At 41.8% G+C, this 25,335-nt stretch overlaps 1 protein-coding gene across 3 annotated transcripts in view; it reads left to right on the top strand.

Annotated features, from left to right (window-relative positions):
• The window catches only part of nfkb2 (nuclear factor of kappa light polypeptide gene enhancer in B-cells 2 (p49/p100)), a 42,565-nt gene that overhangs the window by 10,808 nt on the left and 6,422 nt on the right, over window positions 1-25,335 (top strand). For all 3 annotated transcript variants that reach the window (XM_085799167.1, XM_085799166.1, XM_085799168.1), the window contains 15 exons: window positions 1,349-1,389; window positions 5,330-5,428; window positions 6,950-7,101; window positions 8,476-8,588; window positions 9,317-9,475; window positions 10,954-11,058; window positions 11,592-11,680; window positions 11,777-11,915; window positions 12,642-12,764; window positions 14,971-15,192; window positions 16,134-16,275; window positions 18,506-18,620; window positions 20,574-20,781; window positions 22,339-22,508; window positions 24,790-24,892. In XM_085799167.1, the coding sequence (XP_085655293.1) occupies window positions 1,349-1,389; window positions 5,330-5,428; window positions 6,950-7,101; window positions 8,476-8,588; window positions 9,317-9,475; window positions 10,954-11,058; window positions 11,592-11,680; window positions 11,777-11,915; window positions 12,642-12,764; window positions 14,971-15,192; window positions 16,134-16,275; window positions 18,506-18,620; window positions 20,574-20,781; window positions 22,339-22,508; window positions 24,790-24,892 (1,980 nt within the window). The remainder of the gene's footprint in view (window positions 1-1,348; window positions 1,390-5,329; window positions 5,429-6,949; window positions 7,102-8,475; window positions 8,589-9,316; window positions 9,476-10,953; window positions 11,059-11,591; window positions 11,681-11,776; window positions 11,916-12,641; window positions 12,765-14,970; window positions 15,193-16,133; window positions 16,276-18,505; window positions 18,621-20,573; window positions 20,782-22,338; window positions 22,509-24,789; window positions 24,893-25,335) is intronic.

Raw genomic sequence — 25,335 nt, 5'->3', positions numbered from 1 at the left:
AAAATATTTTTTCATGGAGCGTTTATTGAGTCACTGAGTTATTAAAGTTAAACAGCTAGCTAACCGTTAGCCCGGCTAATCTATGATAACCACGACTAATTACAAAAATAGTTTAGACTGAGATAAACAAACACAGCCAACGCAACAGGCAACACAACATCTGGAACCGCCGGCATTTCTCCTGAATGAAACTAGTAGCACGCTCCACCAGTAGAATTGTAAACATGTGACGTGTGTTATCACGTTCGCTACGTTCACTACACTAGTGGTGTCCCGTTTCCATAGGGCAGGGCTCCAGACTGCGACTAAATGGTCGCATTTTGCGACTAAAATTTGATACAGTGCGAGTAAATTTTTCATCTACTCGCGCATGTGCGACCAGTAAATTTGGCGTTTTTTTTTGTTTTTTTTAATGACCACTGTGATTGGCTCATGTGTGAAAAGAAACGTGTTTCTCTTCTCTACATCTCGGAGGAGACGTCTTTCCACAGCGCAGCTCCGTGTGAAACAGCAGGAGACACACAGACCGGTGACCTGCGTGTGTGTGTGTGTGCTGTGTCACCTGCATTATTTTTTTTTTCGACGGCTCGCTACAAACCTTAAACATCCCATAATATGCTCGCGCTCTCAGCAGCGGTACTCAAATCGGTCAGTGTAGCCTAAACATTAACTTTATATTTTCAATATTTAAACTGTTGCACAATAAAATGTGAATTTAAAACATTATAGTTTCTGCATTTATGCAGTATTTATCAGTAATACAGTGAAAATTTGAGGAAATGTGCAAATTTACTTTGCAAGTCGATTTCGGTGTGCGCCCCTAAATTTTCTGCTTGCGCTCCTAAAATTTTAAGTTAGGGTTCACTGTGCTCCTAGTCAAAAAAGTTAGTCTGGAGCCCTGTAGGGAAAGATTTTCAGCCACTTTCCCTCAACGAGGGGAATTTACGGTCGAGGGCACTCAAGACCAAGTGGAAGTTTTAAGGGGGAGAAATGGGACGGGGCCTAAATCCGCCGTTTGACCGCTTCTTCTCATGGACACCACCGGCCGGGCGGCGTGGCGTTTCAGGCTTCAGAGGCGATCGTTTTCAGTTTTGCCTCTTCGTATGGACGTCTGTCTGTCTGTCTGTCCGTCCGTCTGTTTACACACCGTTCAGCAGCTCGACCTGTGAGTCTAGAACCAGGCTTCTCTACAGCTTCTCTAGAGCTGAGTCACGGGGAACCACCTCCTCTCAGCTCCTGTAAACATGACGAACGAAACCGCGAGTGTTGAGTTCTGAGGAAAAACCTGCAGCTCATTCATTAACTTCATTAACGTGTGTGTGTGTGTGTGTGTGTGTGTGTGTTTCAGCTCACGGTCCGTACATCCAGATCATCGAGGAGCCCAAACAGGTGAGAGACTCGTCCGTCTGTGTCTGTGGTTATTGATGCTGATTATTATTGACTTTGATTGGTTCAAATTCAAAATTCCAGAAGTTTTACAGCCTTCAAAACAGGAAGTTTCATGTGGAAGAGTTTATTCATTCATATTAAATTAAACAATACAAACACGTCATATTATGACTCATAAAAAAACCTTTACGCTGACGACACCAGTGTTTACATCTCTGGTCTCCAGGCTGCAAAAAAAACATTTCTCAAAAAGAAAGTAAAAAAAAATTTCTAGAAAAAAATGGTAACATTTCTCATGAAAAAAAAAGTTTTAAAAAATCTAAAAAGAAAAAAACGTTCAAACCGGTAAAATTTCTTTTTAAAAGTTTTTAAAATTCTAGAAAAAAAATGTAAAAAAAATTCTTTAAAAAAATTAAAAATTCTAGAAGAACAGTGATACAATTTCTCAAAAAAAAACATTAAAAAATGTTAAATATATGAAATATAAAATGTTAATATGTTAATATAAACGTTAGTGTGTCATTTATAATTAAAAAAAGATTATTAATACTATATAAATAGATACTTGAAATATATTGTGTCTATAATTACACTGCTCAAAAAAATAAAGGGAACACTTAAACAACACATCTTAGATCTCAATTAATGAAATATTGCAGTTTAAAATCATTATTCAATATATAGTAGAGTGTGTTGAGAACAAAATAACATAAAAATGATAAATGTAAATCAAATTTATCATCATCCCAGGTTGATTTCACTCGGGTGTGATGTACTTGGAGTTACAATGTGTTGTTTAAGTGTTCCCTTTATTTTTTTGAGCAGTGTAGTAATGTAATTATATTTTGACTAGATTTGATTTGATTCATAGTGTTGTGGAATTAACTCATTACATGCATAATAATCATGATGATTGTAACACCGTGATTTTTTTCATGGTGGGGGGCCACATGATCAGAAAGGTACCGGGGTTCATCAAGTCATTTAAACATCCTGAGGTCTGCACGTGCAGCTATGAGCTTTATATGTAATGTGAAGTCAATATTCAGCTTCTTTTATCTCACATTTGAGACATTTGGTGAAAATAGAACGGCAGAATGACAACATTTATGCTCAAAAAACAATCTTACTAAATTTCATTTTACACTGCAAAAACTTAAAATCTTTCCAAGAATATTTGTCTTATTTCTTGTCAAAATGTCTCATTTCTAGTCAAAACTAATCTCTTTTCACGTAAAATAAGACTCATCATCTAAAAATGAACTTGTTTTTAGATCATTTCCATTTGTTTCAAACAAATTTTCACTTAAAATAAGTAGAAAAATCTGCCAGTGAAAGCAGGTATTTTGTGCTTGTAATAAGAAAGAAAAACTTATTCCACTATCAGATTTTTCTACTTATTTAAAGTAAAAATCTGCTTTAAAGAAGTAAAAAGTGTCTTAAAACGAGCTACTTTTTGATGTGATGAGTCTTATTTTAAGTAGAATGAGATTTGTTTTGACTAGAAATGACATTTTGACTAGAAATAAGACAAATATTCTTGGTAAGATGTTGAGTTTTTGTAGTGTAGACTTGTTTTCTACACGTATCTATTACTGTATTCATATCCTATTTCAAGCACCAAAACAGTTCATTCTCATGACTGAAGGAGTGTTTTCACAAGGGATTTGACATTTTTTTTCAAAAAGCAGACCTCAAATTTCCAGCATTTGTCCTAAATTATTTCTTTCTACAGTGTTCTAGGACAAACTGGCCTCAGTGTGCTTACAGCGGAGGTTCTAATATTTAGACATAAAACACTTGAGTATTGTTACATCTGCAAGTATCTTAAAAAGATACATTTAAGAAAATATGTAAAAGTGGAGAAAATGTCCTCAAACCTCAGAGGGATAAACACGTCTGTATTCAGTTTTAACCAGTGATTTGGTGTTTGAGCTTAGAGTGCAGGGCCACAAACAAAAACCTTGTTTAGGGGGCCACCAACATCCTAGGGCCGGCCCTGTCAACAGCAACAACAACAACAGGACAAACAGGAACAGAGCAGCTGGTTGTAGAGTCGGAGTTAGAGGTGATTCCCCGGCCTCGGGCTCCTGTAATCCAGGGTTTTCCCAACAGTCATAACAACATGGGACCCAACAGGAAGTCAGGGAGTTTCTGCTGCGAAAGGTCGACTGAGTCTCTATGCAAATCACCTGTCACTCACTCAGTCACCACTCATCACAGCTCGTTAACCAGAGACAACATTAACATTAAAGGGATAGTAGCATTTTTTTTTAAAGTGTGGTTGTATGATCTACAAATAGCCCCTAAGTACTTTAATTGCAGTAGAAGACTCTCTGCACTCCTCCCGTTAGCAACGCCAGCCCATAATAACCCTGCCCAGAGATTTACAACATACAGTGTTGTGAATGGACCCAAAGAAACGGCCTATTTTCACGGCCTAAAAGAGGTTTTACCTGAAAAATAATACACAGTTCCATTGTTCACTATAATATAATTTTTTCCAGCCCTTCAAAGTGCAGGAAAAACACAGTTTTTATTTGGACCTAACCAACTGCTGATCGGCGGGCGCTAACCCTGGGCGGAGGGATACGTGAGTTGGTTAGGTCCAAATAAAAACTGTGTTTTTCCTGCACTTTGAAGGGCTGGAAAAAATTATATTATAGCAAACAATGGAACTGTGTCATTTTTTTTCAGGTAAAACCTCTTATAGGCCGTGAAAATAGGCCGTTTCTTTGGGTCTGTTCACAACACTGTATGTTGTAAATCTCTGGGCAGGGCTATTATGGGCTGGCGTTGCTAACGGGAGGAGTGCAGAGAGTCTTCTACTGCAATTAAAGTACTTAGGGGCTATTTGTAGATCATACAACCACACTTTAAAAAAATTATACTATCCCTTTAACACCTCGTGGAGGAAGAGGAAGTGACGCACAAAGTCACAACATTAACACAGACAGTCGATCGATCACTGATCAGTCTGCAGATATAATCTAATTAATGAGCGTGATGTCACAACGAGTCACCTCAGCGTCAGACTGATATTTAAATCGATAGTTCAACATTTTGGCAAATTGGCCCATCACCATAATCCCTATAGTCATAGCAGTAGGTTCGTTACCTTTAATTGTCGGTGCAAGCTGTTTTTAGAACGGTGGAGCAGAGCCGTGAGCTGCTCAGAGCTACGCTACAGAGGCTCATTATGGGATTTCTTGGTTTCCCTCATCAAATACACAATCCAACAACTCCACAACGCTCTGGTGGACAAGTTGTGAGCTGCACATTCACCACGCTATGAGATAATAACACAACGTTACCACACAGAGTTGTTTTAGAGGGAAATTCATGCAAAACCGCTGATGCACGTTGCCTTCAGGGACAGTTTTTCATCATCAGTCTCTGTATTTCCCTCTAAAACAACTCTGTGTGGTAACGTTGTGTTATTATCTCATAGCGTGGTGAATGTGCAGCTCACAACTTGTCCACCAGAGCGTTGTGGAGTTGTTGGATTGTGTATTTGATGAGTTTGATGATGAGGGAAACCAAGAAATCCCATAATGAGCCTCCGTAGCATAGCTCTGAGCAGCTCACGGCTCTGCTCCGCCGTTCTAAAAACAGCTTGCACCGACAATTAAAGGTAACAAACCTACTGCTATGACTATAGGGATTATGGGCAATGGGCCAATTTGTTGAACAAAATGTTGAACTATCCCTTTAACAACTTTAATTAACACACAATATTTAAAACAATCAGTTAATTAGTAAACCGACAAAAATGAGATGAATCGGCTTCTATCGAGATGATCGGCTCTGATCGTAAACTGTTTGTTTCATAAAAACAGAATAAAAGTCTGAGTGTGAAGGTGCTAACCCAAGTGTGTGTGTGTGTGTGTGTGTGTGTGTGTGTGTGTGTGTGTGTGTGTGTGTGTGTGTGTGTCACCAGAGGGGCTTTCGTTTCCGTTATGAGTGTGAGGGTCCGTCCCACGGCGGGCTACCTGGAGCCTCCAGCGAGAAGAACAGGAGAACCTACCCGACGGTGAAGGTGTGTGACATCACTCTGACATCACTCTCAGAGCTCTGTAAAAGAGAGTAACTGAGGACGAATCTCCTTGTTGTTTACAACTACTTCCGGGTAGAAAACCAGCATGAGAACAATAGCGACGGACGAGAGTTTCACTATATTTATCTAATTTTTCATGTCACTATATCACCGTTTAGACTAATCTGATGTTTGTAAAGTTTATAAAACCAATGATTGGACAAACATTACTATTTCCGTGTGCACATTTTTGTAATTAGTCATGGTTATCATAGATTAGCCGGGCTAACGGTTAGCTACCTGTTGAACTTTAATAACTCAGTGACTCAATAAACGCTCCATGAAAAAATATTTTCTCCAGCGGATATCTGAGTTCCAACATTGAGGACCCTTTACAGATAAATATTAACACATAGACCAGTAAAAAAAAAAACACAAAAAAAAATACTTGTCTACATGAATATTTCAATCTACATTTTGTAATAAACAAATTATAAGTATAATCTGATATGACCAAGACACCTAAAAACAAAAACACGGCCGTTTTCATCCATTTACCAGCCAGTGGACAACACACATACATTGGAGTGAATGGGTTTTCTGGGCGCTTTTGCAACACCCACATCCTGCCACTAGGGGCGCAAAACCCTTAAACCCTTAAACCCTTGAACCCTTAAACCCTTAAACCCTTAAACCCTTAAACCCTTAAACCCTTAAACCCTTACCACGGGAGTCAATGGAGGTGTCCTTACTCTCTTTTACAGTGCTCAAGTCCAGTGGTTCCCAACCTTTTTCTTAAGGGACCCATATTTCTACCATTGAAAACTTTGGTGACCCCCCCCCGATGTAAAATAAAATAAAATAAAATAAGGAACATCATAACTTCTTTTACATTAAATACTTTATTATATTTCAGTAATTTAATAACAGCATGGAACAAACCTGTGTATGATTACAACATATTTCTTCAGAACTTGTACTTTTAAAAACATAATTGTGTTTTTAAAAGTACAAGTTGTGAAGAATATGTTGTAGCCTAATCATACACAGGTTTTTTCTCATTGTTCCATGCTGTTTTTTTTGTGTTTGTAGCCTATTTTTTATTAATTCAATCACTCAGCTCATACTCGCTACAGATGATGACATTCCCTGCATAACTTTATAGGATGATCAGCAGTTTTATTCTTTTTTTTGCTGCTAGCTTAGCTTTTTGATCAATTATAAATGTATTAACTTCTGTAACCAAAAATACTATTATCAGTAGTATTTGTTGTGACTGATATTGCCCTGCTGTATATTATGTATTTAATGTTTTAAAACTGTTGATATTCAATCATCTATTGATATAGGCCTAAAATCTATTTAAATACATGAATAAATGTTTAACGTGGCCCTTGAATTTAGTTGATTGTGTCACATATATGAATTAAATGCTTAGCCTACTCATTTATTTAACATTTTAATTACATAAAAATTATTAAACCCCTCAAAATCAACTGATCGATCGTCTGTTTCCCGTCACAGATCAATAACTACATGGGTCACGTGCGTGTGGAGGTGCAGCTGGTGACGCACGCCGACCCGCCCCGCGTCCACGCCCACAGCCTGGTGGGCCGCCACTGCAACGACAAGGGCACCTGCATCGTGGACATCGGGCCCAGCGACCTCACCGCCTCGTCAGTACCCAATCACAGCACAGCAACGATGACATCACAGGCAGGGGGCGGAGTCAGTCACAGGCAGGGGGCGGAGTCAGGGGCAGGGGGAGCAATAGTGTAAAGCTGCAGTACCGGAGTAACCGTAGTTTTAGGACCGCAGTTTTAGGACCGTTCGATTTACGTCACAGCGCCCCGACACCCCCAACGTTCGGAAGTTGCTGCGTTACTATGGAAACGGTCACCGCTCCGGATTTGAAATTTATATTACAAGTTCACATTTTGAGTTTGAGTGGTTAGGCAACGAAGAGAAGGAGTTGGTTAAGTTTAGTAAAAAGATCAGGTAGAGTGTAGAGACAGGCCAGATCAGTTTGAGTGAGAAGTGTAATTGTGTTTAGGCAATGAATAAAGGAGCTGATTAAACAACAGAAAAATAATTCCAGCAGTCGATTTCCAGACCGTTGCTAGGTAAAACAGGCCATTGCTCTGATCAGAGGACAGCAGAGGAGGAGAACTATGGATATTTACCTTATGTTTCATATTTACCGTCATTTAACAGCATAATAAATGACTTGTAGCTTGTTACAGGGACAGTGGAGGCTCTCTGCCTTCCACACCGCTGCTGAAAACCAAACCTGCGCTCAGAGCCTCCCTGTCACTGCTTGTCTCGGTGAAAAAAATAAAATAAAAGGAGCTTGGTGGAAGTCCGCGACAGTAAACGTGTTTATGACAGATAAGACTACACAAATATACCCATCCTAACATGTATATGATAATAAAAAACAGCGGAGAATTGAGCCACAAGGCAATACTTCCATTCTGTACCCCACTAAACGCCCCGTGGGTGTATTATTTTTGAAAAAATATAGCTTTTAATAAATATTCTACATTATTCAAGCTTTCATTTTAGTAAAAAGACCAGTAGAGTGTAGAATAGAGAGAGTCCAATGTCCAGAAAGTAGTTCGGAGCACGTTTGAGGTGATTTGTAGTTGATAAATCTGACGGCAGTAACTTCAGATGAGATTTGGTTAAAAAAAAATTAACAGCAGGTAACGGTGGTCTGAGTCTCCACTTGGTAGGAAGCGCTGTGGCGTAAATCGAACGGTGCTAGAGCTGCGGTTACTCCGGTACTGCAGCTTCACCCTACTCGGGGGCAGGGGGCGGAGTCACAGGCAGGGGGCGGAGTCAGGGCTTCTCAGGGTTTTCCTGCTCGTCACATGTTTGTGACACAGACAGAAAGTCCAGAGAGGAATTTTTTAAATTTTATTTAACCTTTATTTACCCAGGCAAGCAAATTAAGAACAAAAAACAAAGGAAGTGAGGAAACAGGAAGCAGGAAGCAGTCAGTATGTTAATGAGACGCTCTGACACCACGATGATGTCACTTCCTGCAGCTTCAGTAACCTGGGAATCCTCCACGTGACCAAGAAGGGCGTCGTCGACATCCTGTACAAGAGACTGAGAGACGAGAGGACGAGACAGAAGGGACAGAACAGCTCGCTGACAGGTAACACAACACACCTCACAGGTAACACAACACACGGTAACACACCTCACAGGTAACACAACACACCTGACAGGTAACACAACACACCTGAACACACCTTAACACACCTGACAGGTAACACAACACACCTGACACTAACACACCTGACAGGTAACACAACACACCTGACAGGTAACACACCTGACAGGTAACACACCTGACAGGTAACACAACACACCTGACACTAACACACCTGACAGGTAACACAACACACCGTAACACACCTGACAGGTAACACAACACACCTGACAGGTAACACACCTGACAGGTAACACAACACACCTCACAGTAACACACCTGACAGGTAACACAACACACGGTAACACACCTGACAGGTAACAGAACACACCTCACTAGGGCTGGGGGACGATATGCTTTTCTCCCGATTCGATTCTTCTACGATTTTTTGGATGGCGATTCGATTTAAATTGCGATTCTACGATATTGCCGATTCTCTCGATGATTTTTAGTCTTTAGCATTTTTAACATTTATCTGCACACAAATACTGTAGGAGCCTATAAATGAACATACTCCATTATAAAGTGAACTTAAACCCTTTTCAAAACTTGGACTCTCTGTGTGTAAAAAAAGCGAACAAATGCACATTGCACAATATTTAAAAAAAATTCCCCCCAAAAAACCATTAAAAAAGTTCAAAAAAGTGTGTCTGTGTGTGTTGTGGCTGCAGACCAGGAGGAGGGGGCGTGTCAGAAGGAGGCCAAGGAGCTGGGGAAGGTGATGGACCTGAACATCGTCCGGTTGAAGTTCACGGCGTTCCTGCAGGACAGCAACGGCTCCTTTTCCAGAGCGCTGAAGCCCGTCGTGTCCAACCCCATCTATGACAGCAGTGAGTAGAGCAGCGACAACAGCTTTACTAACAAGACACTCCAATACGAGTCACCTGGGTCTCTTCATGGCTCCGCCCCTTTAGGACAGTGGTACTCAAGGTGGGGGCCGGGAACCCCAGGGGTCCTTGAGAGGGTTCAAGTGGGTCCACAACTTTTCTTGAAATTTTACCACTTTTTTCTCAAAATCTTTAAACATTTTTCTAGAATTTTTTTTTGAGACATTTTACCACTTTTGTCTTGACATTTTTAAATGTTTTTTGAGAAATTGTATCACTTTTCTTCTAGAATTTTTACTTTTTAAGAAATTTTACAATTTTTTTTCTAGAATTTTTCAAACTTTTAAAAAAATAATTTCACCACTTTGTTTTGTTTTTTTTTTGTAGATTTTTTAAAACTTTCTTTCTTTCGAGAATTTTTTTTACTTTCTTTTTGAGAAATGTTAGCGCCTTTTTCTCAAATTTCATGCCAATGACCCTAATTTGAACGTTATTCAGTCTCAACAAGTATTTGTGTATTTCTGGTGTTTGTTTCAAAATTTTGTCCAGTGGGGGTCCGTGGTCTAAATTGTGTCAAATTAGGGTCCTTGATGTAAAAAAGTTTCAGAACCACTGGTTTAGGAGACCAGAGACTATGACTCCGCCCCCTTTAGGAGACCAGCAGACCGTGACTCCGCCCCCTTTAGGAGACCAGCAGACCATGACTCCGCCCCCTTTAGGAGACCAGCAGACCGTGACTCCGCCCCCTTTAGGAGACCAGAGACTATGACTCCGCCCCCTTTAGGAGACCAGCAGACCGTGACTCCGCCCCCTTTAGGAGACCAGCAGACCGTGACTCCGCCCCCTTTAGGAGAGACTAGCAGACCATGACTCCGCCCCCTTTAGGAGACCGGCAGACCGTGACTCCGCCCCCTTTAGGAGACCAACAGACCGTGACTCCGCCCCCTTTAGGAGACCGGCAGACCGTGACTCCTCCCCCTTTAGGAGACCAGCAGACCGGGACTCCTCCCCCTTTAGGAGACCGGCAGACCGTGACTCCGCCCCCTTTAGGAGACCAGCAGACTGTGACTCCGCCCCCTTTAGGAGACCAGCAGACAGACTGTGACTCCGCCCCCTTTAGGAGACCAGCAGCAGCAGCAGCAGGTCTTGAGTTTATTGACTCCAATGGGAGAAGTGAACGAGAGCTCAGATTATGGTCGACTCTTTCGCTCCATTTGATTTGATTTGATCAACTTTATTAATTCCAGAGGGCCGTACAAACTCCCATTCATACACACATAAATACATACAGGTGCATATATTTACAATGCCAGTGGAAGCGAGCAGGTGTCCTCTGTGTCTTCCACTGCAAGGCTACAAGCTGTGCATAAAACAACAGGCCGAGCGAGGCGCTCTGATAAATAAATCTGGTCCACATTGTAAGTAGACAGTGTAAATAGATATAAACTCTGACTCCGCCCCCTGTTCTGTTTCACCTGCAGAGTCTCCAAACGCGTCCAACCTGAAGATCTCACGCATGGACAAGACGTGCGGCTCGGTGCTGGGAGGAGACGAGATCTTCCTGCTCTGTGACAAGGTCCAGAAAGGTGAGAACACCTGCACCATGATCCAGATCCTGGTTTCCTGTTGGCGATATTTTTTTTCGTAGGATGGGTCTGGGAAAGTCCCGCCTTTCCCGCCGTTCCCGCCTCTGATTGGCTAGATGGGCTCCATTTTCTACTCTGATTGGCTAGAAGGACTCTCGCCTGATTGGTTGTTTGTTTCGGCTGTGAAACGGCTGTGAAACGGCTGTCGATCTACCTGGACTCTCTCTACTTATCTGGCCTGTCTAGCCTCTACCTGGTCTTTTTACTAAACTTAACCAACTCCTTTCTTCATTGTCTAAACCCAACCAATGGCACAATTACACTTCTCTCAAACTCAAAATGTAAACTAAATTTCAGTTGGTGTCTATTTTAGTTTACTGCAGTACTGTTGTGAGATGACGTGAGTTCATCCAGCCAATCAGAGGCGGGGAAGGCGGGACTTTCCCAGACCTATCCTACGAAAACAAATATTGCTTCCTGTTGGTCTGGACTTCATCTCCCATGATGCTTTGCTCCGTGTGTTTTTACAACAGACGACATAGAGATCAGATTCTACGAGGAGGACGAGGACGTCGGGTGGGAGGCGTTCGGAGACTTCTCCCCTACAGACGTTCACAAACAGGTACAGAGTGTGTGTGTCTGTGTGTGTGTGTGTGTGTGTGTGTGTGTGTGTGTTTACCTCTGTGTCACCATGGTAACACAGTCCTCTCCTCCTCAGTACGCCATCGTGTTTAAGACCCCGGCCTATCACAGCCCAGAGATCGCTCGTCCCGTCACCGTCTTCCTGCAGCTGCGCAGGAAAAAGGCCGGCGACAGCAGCGACCCCAAACAGTTCACCTACATCCCTCAGGTCCAAGGTAGAGACAGCACCTCCTCCTCTACTCCTCCTTCTCCTCCTCCTCTACTCCTCCTCCTCCTTTACTCCTCCTTTACTCCTCCTCCTCCTCCTCTACTCCTCCTCCTCCTCCTCCTTTAACCAGACAGCAGCGACCCCAAACAGTTCACCTACATCCCTCAGGTCCAAGGTAGAGACAGCACCTCCTCCTCTACTCCTCCTTCTCCTCCTCCTCTACTCCTCCTCCTCTACTCCTCCTCCTTTACTCCTCCTCTACTCCTTCTCTACTACTACTCCTCCTTCTCCTCCTCTACTCCTCCTCCTTTACTCCTCTACTCCTTCTCTACTACTACTCCTCCTTCTCCTCCTCTACTCCTCCTCCTTTACTCCTCTACTCCTCTCCTCTACTCCTCCTCCTTTACTCCTCCTCTACTCCTCCTCTACTCCTTTAACCATCCCTCAGGTCCAAGGTCAGAGACACAACCACTCCTCTACTCGTCCTTTACTCCTCCTTTACTCGTCCTCCTTCTCCTCCTCTTCCTCTCCTCCTTTACTCCTCCTCTTCCTCCTCTTCTCCTCCTTCTCTTTTACTCCTCTCCACCTCCTCTCCTCTCCTCTTCTTTCTCTTCTTCTTCCACCTCTCTCTTCCTCCTCCTTTACTCCTCCTCTCTTCCATTTCCCCCTCCTCTTCCTCCTCCTCCTCCTCCTCCTCCTCACCTCTCTCTCTCTCTCTCTCTCTCTCCCTCAGACAAAGAGGAGGTGCAGAGGAAGAAGCAGAAGCCGCTGCCTCACTACGAGCCCTGGAGAGGAGGAGGAGGAGGAGGAGGACGAGGGGGAGGAGCCAGTGGGTATGGAGGCGGAGCTGGAGGAGGTGAGGAGGAGTTGTTGTTGTTGTTGCCATAGAGATACTGTATATAAGAAGACTAGATGACTCACCCACCGCTGCTGCCCAATGACAAAGCGTAGCCAGTACGGCGGCCATCTTGGTAAGGTCAACTCTCTCCCTCAGAGCATTGATGCTGCGTTCATAACAACTCGGAGGTCGGGATTCCCAACTTGGAAATTTCCGACTTCCGACATCACTGCGTTCACGCTGCAGGAACTCAGGCGAAAAAAAACATGGATACCTGAAGGAAGTTTGTCGTATTGTGGCTCAGAGCTGAATACGAAAAAATAATGCAGCAGTAATTGCAGCATGTTTATTTTGGAGGAGAGGAGACGCTGCAGATGAGTGCACATATAATGTTACAGCCTTGATAACAGTTAAACCTTATTTCATCACATACAAGGAACACAATTTCACACCATACAACAATCACAGCTTAATATAAACGTATTTCATATAGGCTACTGCAAAGTCAGAAAGTTGGAGCTCTGATATGATACCCCGAGTTTCCGACTTGTAATTTCCGAGTTCGACGCCGTTCAATTCATTTTTTACAACTCGGAGCTCGTTTTTTTCCGACTTCCGAGTTGTCTTGAACGCAGCATGAGTCCTCTGCTGCATGTTCTGCTATAGACCCTTTCAGAGAGTATAAACAAATACAGGTGTTACCAAGGATACTAATTAAAGGACAATTCCAGGCGAATTCAACTCAGGGGTGTATTTTCATATCATTTTAGGTCTAACAGAAGGAATCTGAAGGTTTTCAGTTTAATGTCTCCTGTTTTGCGGTAGCTGCGTCTGTCCGCGCGTCGCCACGGCAGCAATGAATGGGAGTGGATGTAAGTTCTGCTGTTTAGGCTGTTTCCATCCCTCAAAGCCACAGACAGCGTCAGATGGAGACTCAAACATTTTGTCCTTTAAGGCTCCATTCCATTTAGTGTACCAGAGCGTTTTCTAATGAGCCACACCTGTCTTTGTTTATACTCTCTGAAAGGGTCTATAATGACCACAACTTGCTCAGTTTTTGTCCCATTTCAAAACGGTTTGATTTTTTATGAACGTCTATGCAGTTATGATGCAGCTACTTAAAATCACGGATCATTTTAATCATGTACTTTTTTTTTTTGTAAAAGTAACATTATAGTGACATTATGCAAATAGTTAAAGGGGACATATTCAGCTCATTCCTCCTTCTTGACATGGTACCTTCATGTCTAAGAGCAATGTTAGTCTACACACCAGTTTCACAGCCCTGCTCTAAACGGTCGGTTTAGAAGCTTCGCTCTGGTAGCTGAGGTAACCATGGTAACCACGGGAGCGAGGGCTGGGATATTCACATCACCCGGCTTGTGATGTAATAAGCCGGGTGAAATTAAAACAAACGGCTTGTTAAGAGACACATTTTCTGACTATGGCAGTTTACAAAATGTTGACGTAGTTGTCAAAACTGATGTTTAAAGCTCCAGTTGGTAAGTTGACGAAAGTGAAAGTAAACTCCGCGACTTGGTCGGAAATTTCAAGACAATACTCCGTCAGGTCCCTTTATGAACCTCTGCCAAGCGCCCCACACACACACAGACACACACAAAGTAGCCATGAACGCACCCACAGAGAAAAAAAAAAAAAAAAAAAGATGTACCGTATCCATAGCACGACGTGTAGGAGCGGCGATTGGCTGCTCCTCCTGCTCCCTCTACCTGACTGGTGGAGAATCGTCGGGCGCGGTGGATTTTGGCAAATACGATTACAGGCTGTAGGTGGAGCCAGAGGAGTTGGATTTTGTCCTAAATTACTCATTTAATGTCTGACCATCAGAATATAGTGACAATTCCAGCAAATATGACTGAATAATTGTTACCAACTGAAGCTTTAAGGGGTGAGGAGGCAAATACACACTAAAGCTATGAAAAAGTGAGTTTTGCATAATATGTCCCCTTTAATGTAATAGCTATACAGATTTATGAACTGCTGTTTTAGTGCAGATGACTGGATCACCATCTACTGCACTGTAACTGCAGCCAGAGTCAGAGAGAGTTGCCTGTTCCAATATGGCCGACTGTGAGCTACGCCTGTGTGTAGTCCGATCCACCCCCTTGGTTGTTGCTACGGGGAGTGGGTGGGAGGAGTCACGTGAGGGGGCGGGGCCATGTGAAAGGGGGCGGAGTCAGACTGTGGGCCGTGTCTCCTGCAGGATTCCAGTTCAACCAGCAGATGAACGGAGGAGGAGGAGGAGCAGGAGGAGCGGGAGGAGGAGGAGGAGGAGTCTTCTTCACCGGGGGGTTCCCGGGCTTCGGCGCCGGGGGAGGAGCCCAGATGTCCGGCCCCGCCCCCCAGACAGACGTTGCCCAGCAACAACAACAACAACAACAGACGGGAGGACAGACGCCACTACAACAGCAGCTCATTCAGATCGGTGAGGACGACGTGACATCATCACGTGACCTCATCACGTGACCTCATCATGTGACCCACCTCACTTTTTTTTGTGAACAACTTTTTAATTGCTTTTAAAGGGACAAAGTACATTAGTCCGATAGAGGTAAAAGGTACATTGCAACATAGTAAAAAAGTAAAAAAGATAAATAAAAGAATTAAAAATAAAAAAAGAGACAGGAAAAAATTAAAAATAAAAAATAAAATACAAAGGGGACCGGGCGGCGACCCGCCCACCCCCCCACCCCACCAACTTGGATCTCTATAAAACTCTTACAGGGTATGAGAGACCATGTTTTAACAACAAATGCAAATAAAAATAGTTTTTACAACAATTCCTGGATCTTATCTGCCATTGTTTGCCATGCTAGAATAGTATCAGCTCCAGCACTGTGCATTCTGGCCACTGAAAGCTCCATATTTATTATGTCAATGTATAAATGTCTATGTGTTAATCCAATGGGGCTTGGTAACTGTATGTGAAGGTTTCCAGCGTAAAGCCAGCATCTTTTTTGGCAGCAGTGATGCCGGTTAGGAGGCAAGGCAAGGCAAGGCAATTTTATTTGTATAGCCCATTTTTACAAACAGTTTGTCTCAAAGGGCTTTACATGGCATCGTAGCAACATCCTCTGTCCTTAGACCCTCACATCCACTGAGGAAAAACTCCATGGAAAACCCTTTTAACAGGGAAAAATCTGAGAAATGGAGAATACGTCTTTCCCAGCATGTCAGTTTTAATGAGGTGGTATCATTCAGGAGTAACACAATGGGAGAACATGGTACAACGACTTCCAGTGCATTAGATAAAGTAGAGCAAACTTCACCCCCCAAAAAAACCTTCACATCCTTGCATTCCCAGTACATATGTAGATATGAGCATGTGACCCACCTCACTGACCTTTGACCTTTGACCTTTTGCAGCCACGGCGCTCCACAGCCGGTCGTCCCACAGCGCCCGGCAGACGGCCGCCGCCCTGCTGCAGTACTGCAGCACCGGGGACGTCCGCGTCCTCCTCGCCATCCAGAGACACCTGTGTGGCGTCCAGGACAGCAACGGAGACACGTGAGGCCCCGCCCACCTCACACACACACACACACACACACACACACACACACACAGGGCCGTTGTATAGGGGAGAAAGGTGATGATAATTCTAGGGGCCCAGCGCCCAGTGGGGCCCATAAAAAACCCCAGTAGTCTAATCTTTGTATGACTGATTTATTCTGCGTAAGACCCTGACCAATACTCATAGTACACTGTAAAAACTCAACATCTTTCCAAGAATATTTGTCTTATTTCTTGTCAAAATGTCTCATTTCTAGCCAAAACTAAACTCTTTCCACTTAAAATAAGACTCATTACCTAAAAATTAACTTGTTTTTAGATCATTTTCACTTGTTTCAAACAAATTTTCACTTGAAATAAATAGAAAAATCTGCCAGTGAAAGTAAGTGTTTTGTGCTTGTAATAAGAAAAACTTGCTCCACTATCAGATTTTTTCTACTTATTCCAAGTGAAAATCTGCTTGAAAGAAGTAAAAAGTCCTGGATCTCAAGGTTCATTTGGAACAGTAGAAGACCCAGGGTTCAGTTCAAGACTCTGCAGCTAAAAAAAGAGAAGGGAGGGAGAGCTTTACCATGTTTACAGGATTATTATTATGCTGCACAGTTGAAACCCTTGGTATCCTGGTGCTCTCCAAATTATGAATCTAAATGGAAATGCTTGGAAACTACACAGTTAAAAATTCCAATACAGTCTATAATAGGAAACAAAAACCAAGCAGAAAAATATTATAACAATTTGAATCAATTGACTGTATTCACTCTGAAACTATGGTTTAAGGTCTTGAGGAAGTTACAAATAGAGAAACAGGTTAGAGTCTTGAATTGGATAGCATATGATCCAGAATTTGAACCTGCTAGATTGGACGGGGGCTTTAAACAGTGGGTTAGGAGAGGGATCACGTCCTTTTGTTCCCTCATCTCAAACAGTAAATTTCAGAGTTATGAGTCAATTTCAGCCACATTTGGACTGGAGAAGCAGGACTTTCATAGATACCTGCAAGTCAGAGACTACTATAATAAAAAATTACAAATCAAGGAGGAGAAGGAATACAATTTAATTTCTATATTTCATGAGGCATATAAAAAGAAAGATAATAAAAAGTTGGTCTCAAGAATTTACGTAAGTATACAAGCTTCTAAGAATCACTCTACGTTATCCATTAAACAAAAATGGGAGAAGGAGTCAGAAACACAAATATCAGAAGAGACCTGGATAGAAATATGTGAGACACAAGCGACCACTGCAAATTCGAGATCTTTAAGAGAGTTCGGCTGGAAGAATGTAGTGAGATTTTTCATAACTCCTAAATTAACAGCACTACGAACAGGCACACAGAGTTGGAGACAATGTGGAACCCCTATGGCTAACCATGTTCATGTTTTTTGGGCCTGTCCGAAAATCCAGTTATTTTGGAAGGAGGTGTCAACCGAGATAAATAAAATAATAGGGGTGGATTTAGATTTTTCTTTTGTTATTTTATATCTCGGTAAAATTCCAAAAACAGTCTTGCATAAGGACAGGTACTTGTTGAAGATTCTTCTGGCCAGTGGTAGGAAAGCTATAACCAGAAAGTGGTTGCAACTAGATCCTCCAACATTGATCCAGTGGCACGGGATTATTCACGAAATTTACTGTATGGAGAGACTTACTTTTGTTTTAAGACTTCAGTTGGAGAAGTGTATGGAACGCTGGGAAAAATGGATTGAATATGCACCTTGAATAGTGTGACATTTGACTATGATGTATGCGTATGTATGTATGTATGTATGTGTAATTGAATATTTTGATTTTAACTGTACCATCCATGATGATCTCATGTTCTATGTTCATGTAGATAAATAAAAAGTTAAAAAAAAAAAAAAGAAAGAAGTAAAAAGTGTCTAAAAACAAGCTGCTTTTAATATGATGAGTCTTATTTTAAGTAGAATGAGATTTGTTTTGACTAGAAATGACATTTTGACTAGAAATAAGACAAATATTCTTGGTAAGATACTTGAGTTTTTGCAGTGTAATGCTGCATTAGCATCAAAACAAAGAAGGCTAAATAAAAAACGATAATACATACGTAGTCTAAGAAAAAAAACTGGAAAAGTTAGGGGGAGGGGCCCACTTTAGTATTCTTTAAGGGGGCCCAGAACTCCTAGCAACGGCCCTGCTCACACACACACACACACACGGTTGAAGCACGTGCGAAGTATCTGATGTCATGTTGTGTTTTTTCCCACAGTCCTTTGCACCTGGCCGTCATCCACCAGCAGACGAGTGTGATCCAGCAGCTGCTGCACACGCTGCTCAGCACGCAGCAGCACGCCATCATCAACACGGCCAATCACCTGCGACAGGTAGCACACTGGCTCCGCCCCCCACGCATCCAAATACTCTAAAATTAGGGCCATTGGCTGAATTATTTGAATACATTTCTGGGGAAAAGTGGTAAAATTTCTCCAAAGAAAGTTTTAAAAATTCTAGGGAAAAAAATTGTTAAAGGGACAACAAGGAGTTTCTATTTGGTTATAAAAAAGTCTGATATTAATGTGGATGAATCTCCGTTACCACTTGTTAATGGTCCATTTTAGATAAATCTATGGTTTTGTCTCCATGGTTATTTTGTTATTATTAGTGGTGGTGGAAATGCTGGGCGAGCCGACCACACTGCAAAAACTGAAAATCTTTCCAAGAATATTTGTCTTATTTCTTGTCAAAATGTCTCATTTCTAGTCAAAACTAATCTCTTTCCACTTAAAATAAGACTCATCACCTAAAAATGAACTTGTTTTCAGATCATTTTCACTTTTTTCAAACAAATTTTCAATTGAAACAAGTAGAAAAATCTGATAGTGAAAGCAAGTTTTTTTTTGTGCTTGTAATAAGAAAGAAAAACTTGCTCCACTGGCAGATTTTTCTACTTATTTCAATTGAAAATTTGTTTGAAACAAGTGAAAATTATCTGAAAACAAGTTGATTTTTAGGTGATGTGTTTTATTTTAAGTATAATGAGATTTATTTTGACTAGAAATGACATTTTGACTTGAAATAAGACAAATATTATTGGTAAGATATAAGAGTTTTTGCAGTGTACTTTCGGTTTCGTGGCGAGTCATGAGAATAACGCCGCCGTATGAATCTCCGTTTATGGTGGGAACTACGACGGTATGTGATCGTCTTCCAACCTCTGACTTTAATTCTTGATGAATGAAAACATTCTTGGCAAGACGTCCGTAGACTCGTGGTAAATTTGGTATGAAAACACTTCGCTTTCCAAAACTCCTCGTTGTCCCTTTAACATTTCTCGCAATTTCTTTTTCTAAAAAAAGAAAAATTGTAGAAATAAGTGGTAACATTTCTAGAAAAAAAAAACTTAAAGGGACAACGTAAAAGTTTTGTAAAAGTGAAGTGTTTCCACACTACATTTATGAGCCTCCGCACCGTGAAATTCTTTGACCGGCGCAAGACAGACTCATGTTTTCATTCATCAAGAATTAAAGTCAGAGGTTGGAAGACGATCACATACCGTCGTAGTTCCCACCATAAACGGAGATTCATACGGCGGCGTTATTCTCATGACTCGCCACGAAACCGAAAGTACACTGCAAAAACTTGTATATCTTACCAATAATATTTGTCTTATTTCAAGTCAAAATGTCATTTCTAGTCAAAATAAATCTCATTATACTTAAAATAAAACTCATCACCTAAAAATTAACTTGTTTTTAGATCATTTTCACTTGTTTCAAACAAATTTTCAATTGAAATAAGTAGAAAAATCTGCCAGTGGAGCAAGTTTTTCTTTCTTATTACAAGCACAAAAAACTTGCTTTCACTGGCAGATTTTTCTACTTATTTCAATTGAAAATTTGTTTGAAACAAGTGAAAATGATCTAAAAACAAGTTAATTTTTAGGTGATGAGTCTTATTTTAAGTGGAAAGAGATTAGTTTTGACCAGAAATGAGACATTTTGACAAGAAATAAGACAAATATTCTTGGAAAGATTTTGAGTTTTTGCAGTGTGGTCGGCTCGCCCAGCATTTCCACCACCACTAATAATAACAAAATAACCATAGAGACAAAACCATAGATTTATCTAAAATGGACCATTAACAAGTGGTAACGGAGATTCATCCACATTAATATCAGACTTTTTTATAACCAAATACAAACTCCTCGTTGTCCTTTCAACACATTTCTAGAAAAAAATGGTATAGAATTTCTCCAAAATTGGTAAAATTTCTAAAGAGAAAATTAAAAACGGTTTAAAAAATTGTAGTAAAAACTGACTCCGCCCCCTCCCGTCCAGACGCCGCTGCACCTGGCCGTGATCACGCGGCAGGTGAAGGTGGTGGAGGTTTTGCTGAAGGCCGGCGCCGACCCCGGCCTGGTGGACAAAGATGGCCGCAGCCCGCTGCACCTGGCCGCGCTGGCCGGGGACAACGCCACGCTGCGCCCCCTGCTGGCTCACCTGGGAGAACGCCACGCACACCTGGTCAACACCCCTGACTACCACGGTGGGAAACCCCAGAGATTATTGATCATAAACTATGACTATGACTACTGTTAGAGGGATAGTTCACCCAAAATTGAAAAATTTCACTCATTATCTCCTCCCCCTCATTTCATTTTTTTCATTTCTCCTTTATTTATTCAGGGAAGGTCAATTAACAAAAACACAATTATACAATATACAAGGTCATGATTCACAATTACATACAGGTTGTAAAACATTCGATAATACGTTTTTAAAACTATCTAAGGAAATAAGATGATCCAGTTTCAGACAGTTTTGGAGGTTATTCCACTTTTGGGGGGCATAAAACTGAAAGGCATTCTTCTTCCCCAATTCTGTCCTGATACTAGGAATTTGTAAAAACCAAGGTGTCCTGTGAACGAGTGTGTAAGTTAGAGATTCTAAGTGAGATTAAGCTGGTAAGATAAACAGGTAAAATTTCAAGTAAAGCTTTGTAAATAAAAACCATGCAATGTTGTTCCCTCCTTACACTTAAGGATGGCCATCCTTTAGTCATGTGGACTAAGGGCTGGGAGAAGTTTCAGAGTCCTCCGTGGCTTCTCTGAGTTACAGGGGGTCTCGGCGTAGCAGTGCATGTCCATATGACGGTTGCAAATGGATACCAACTGTCTTCGTAACAAAAAGACACACCAAAAAACATCCAGATACCTCCATGCTGCTCGTATGTAATGTCCGTCTTGTATTGAAGCCCCGACATGAGAAATTGTGCCGAAAAAAATTAAATAAGTCTATATTTCAAGAGTTTAGAGTTTAGAGTTTATTTATTTAGCACACAAATTTCAATGGTGCACGGAGGGAACGAAGCCGGTTGGCTTGTACATAGGTTCCACCCCTATAACAAATTACAACAAGACAAATTTCGATGGCTAACAAATAAACATTAAAAAAAAGAGATAAAGTGCATACATAATCAATGTTATATGAGCAAAAATGAACAGAAATGAGAAAAAAATAAAGATATAAAGTGCAAAGTGATTCGGTAACAAATAAAGACAATAGAGATAATATACAAAAAATTAATTAATTAAACTCATAAAAAGACAAAGTAAGGATGTGGGATATGGAGAGAGCGAAAGAGAGCTTGTTTTGTAGCGGAAGCTTTTCAAAGCTCCTCTTCCCAGTTCGTCCAAATTTGACAAACCGGGAAGAGGAACTTCCGCTACAAACAAGCTTGAAAAATAGACTTATTTAATTCTTTTCGGGACAATTTTGCATTTCGGGGCTTCAATACAAGACGGACATTACATACGAGCAGCATGGAGGTATTTGGATGTTTTTTGGTGTGTCTTTTTGTTACCAAGACAGTTGGTATCCATTTGCAACCGTCATATGGACATGCACTGCTACGCCGAGACCCCCTGTAACTCAGAGAAGCCACGGAGGACTCTGAAACTTCTCCCAGCCCTTAGTCCACATGAGGGGGAGGAGATAAGGAGTGACATTTCAATTTTGGGTGAACTATCCCTTTAATAACTGTTCAGACAGGCGATCCGCTTCAGATTGAACTGACTTGTGGCCTGTGTTCGATCCCCCTCAGGTCTCCACCCGCTGCACCTGGCCGTGCGGCGGGACGGCGAGCGCTGCCTGCGCCTGCTGGTCGAGGGCGGAGCCAAGATCAACGCTCCGGAGCAGAAGAGCGGCCACACGGCGCTGCACCTCGCCGTCAGAGAAAACCTCTTCAAGGTGGCCTGCACGCTGATCACAGAGGTACGACTCACCTGGCCACGCCCCCTCACACACCTGGCCACGCCCCCTCACACATCTGGCCACGCCCCCTCACACATCTGGCCACGCCCCCTCACACACACACCTGTATACACACACACAGACCGGCACAATCAGACCTCTTGGTTTTTTGCTACAGCGCCACCTGTTTTCTTGCTAATGGATACAGATATGAACCGTATAGGACGAATCTCCTTGTTGTTTACAACTACTTCCTGGTAGTAAACCAGCATGAGAACAATAGTGACGGACGAGAGTTTCACTATATTTATCTAATTTTTCATGTCACTATATCACCGTTTAGACTAATCTGATGTTTGTAAAGTTTATAAAACCAATGATTGGACAAACATTACTATTTATGTGTGCATGTTTTTGTAATTAGTCATGGTTATCATAGATTAGCCGGGCTAACGGTTAGCTACCTGTTTAACTTTAATAACTCAGTGACTCAATAAACGCTCCATGAAAAAATATTTTCTCCAGCGGATATCTGAGTTCCAACATGACTGAGCTAACTGGAGTAGTTTCATGTCGTGTCCCACAACGGGAGGGTTTTAACAGCTGACGTCCTGCCGTTAGCTTAGCTACCGTTAGCTTAGCTACCGTTAGCTTAGCTACCGTTAGCCGTCCCTGCCAGCTGAGCCACTGATGCTTTCTAGACACTGTGATTCCCCCAAACTGAATAAATACAACACATAGCAACACAAAACACACACACAGAAATAGTAATGTTTCTTCAATCATTTCAGATTTGTCTAAACGGTGATAGGGCGTGAAAAATATGATATATAGCTAAACTCTGGTTCGTTCTCATTCAAATTACGTACGACCGTTTGACCATAATACGTTTACTACGATAGTCTCATATGCACGTCGTCAAATACAGTAATATAATATATAATACTGATCTTTTTGGAAGCTCGCTTGGCCGGCACATTTTGTTTAAGTTAATGAAACCGAGATACTTTTAATACTGTGTGCTTAAATGAAACAGAAATAAAATGATAGGCTGTGTGTGTGGGCCAACGTGTTCATAACATATAAAATGTCGTTGGCCCACACTGTCAGATACATTTTAGACAAAAACCTTTATGACATTAAAGCAGAAGTAAGCGATCCGGTCGTTTTGGCTAATGCTGCGTTCCAGGCAGGCTTTTGAAATCGTAAATTACAGCTTCAAGTCACAACTTACGACTTTGTAGCGTTTCAGGCAACCCACTCGTGTTTTTCCGACCTGTTTTACCGGTGAAAGTCACTATAACGGCCACTCGTAACTTCCGACCGGTGAACTCGTACCAGATCGAACTGGTACCACTTCACGGTCGGAAAAATACGAGTTTCCTTGAACGCACCATAACAGTCCTCGTCCCTACGTCGCCACATTCACGGCGTTCCTTGGCTGCACACACAGCCCTGCATGCCGTTCTCTCTCCTCATTGGATAAAAACTGTAGGATACGATAAATGTTTTCTCTTCGGCTCAGAGCAGAGCAGAGTGACTGACAGACCCGTGTTTCAGACCAAACACTCTATAGAAGTGATTGCTGTCGGAAGATATAACTATTTAAGACTTATATTAACACAAATATATCATTCCTACTGCCATCCATATTGTCCATATTCCATATCTGTCATATCTGTATCCATTAGCAACAAACCCAATAGTAACCCCATGCAATAGAACATTTAAAAACATTTTATGTCATTATAGGCTGCCTGTTAAATAAAGTTTAAAAGTGTTCCAAGCTTCACAAACAATTAGATCTTGGTGTTTTATTCGGATTTTGTCCAATAGTGCAGGTCAAGGACTGTGCAGTTGTAATGTTACAGTCGACCACTAGGAGGCGTTAAAGGGTCTGACTGTGCAGGTCATATACTATCCACAAGTTTCCAAACGTCATTTATGGTTAAAAACCAGAAGCCGGTTTGCATTTCCGGTGGAATTTTATGTTTACGTTTCCATGGTTTCCAGTCGTTGTCATAGTTGCGGTAAACGCATGGATCTATTAACGCTGGCTTTTAACACGGATGTCAGTCTGTGTGATATCCACTGTTAAAAGCTGCTGTGATGATCCAAGCGTTTTACAGATTTACATTGAAAAAAATAAAAGAATAAAATCCATGCATTTACCGCGACTACTGAAACCATGGAAACGTAAACATAAAATTCCACCGGAGGAGCAAAACCGGCAAAACAGGCTCAAGTCTTTGACGTTGGGAAAAAAGTGGATAACCACACTCACACCTGTGTGTCCGTGCAGCTGAAGGCCGACGTCAACGCCGCCACGTTCGGAGGAAACACGGCTCTGCACCTGGCGGCCAGTCTGGGGTCTCCCACCCTCTGCTCCATGCTCATCGCTGCAGGTGAGACACACACACACACACACACCCTTGTAAATCTATCTTTGTGAGGACATGTCATTGACATAATGTATTCCCTAGCCCCTAACCCTAACCTTAACCATCCAAAACAAATGCCTAAACTTAACCATTACTCTGAAACTAATTTAAACCTAATTGACCTATAGCTAAGCCACGCCCCCAAACACGATGAGCCAATCACAGTGCTCATAGCTAGCCCATACACTGGGACATTCTCTGCTTCCACGTCCATTGAAATGCAGTTAGTCAGTTTTCATTAGTTTTTATATGTTTTTTCTTGACATTTTAAGTTTAAATGGTCAAACGGTGTTCATGGGGTACATGCAACTCTGACACTAGGTATCCTGAGGGGCCACGGGGGGATTTATTTACCTTTTCCCAAACCACATCTCAACCGAGAGAAGTGTCTGCTCTGGATAAAGTTA

This window comes from Trachurus japonicus, chromosome 15, assembly GCF_045865225.1.
Source record: "Trachurus japonicus isolate A0001 chromosome 15, Traja_1.0".
NCBI lineage: Eukaryota > Metazoa > Chordata > Actinopteri > Carangiformes > Carangidae > Trachurus > Trachurus japonicus.
The sequence above is the reverse complement of the archived record's forward strand: the minus strand, read 5'-3'. Positions and strand labels throughout refer to the sequence as shown.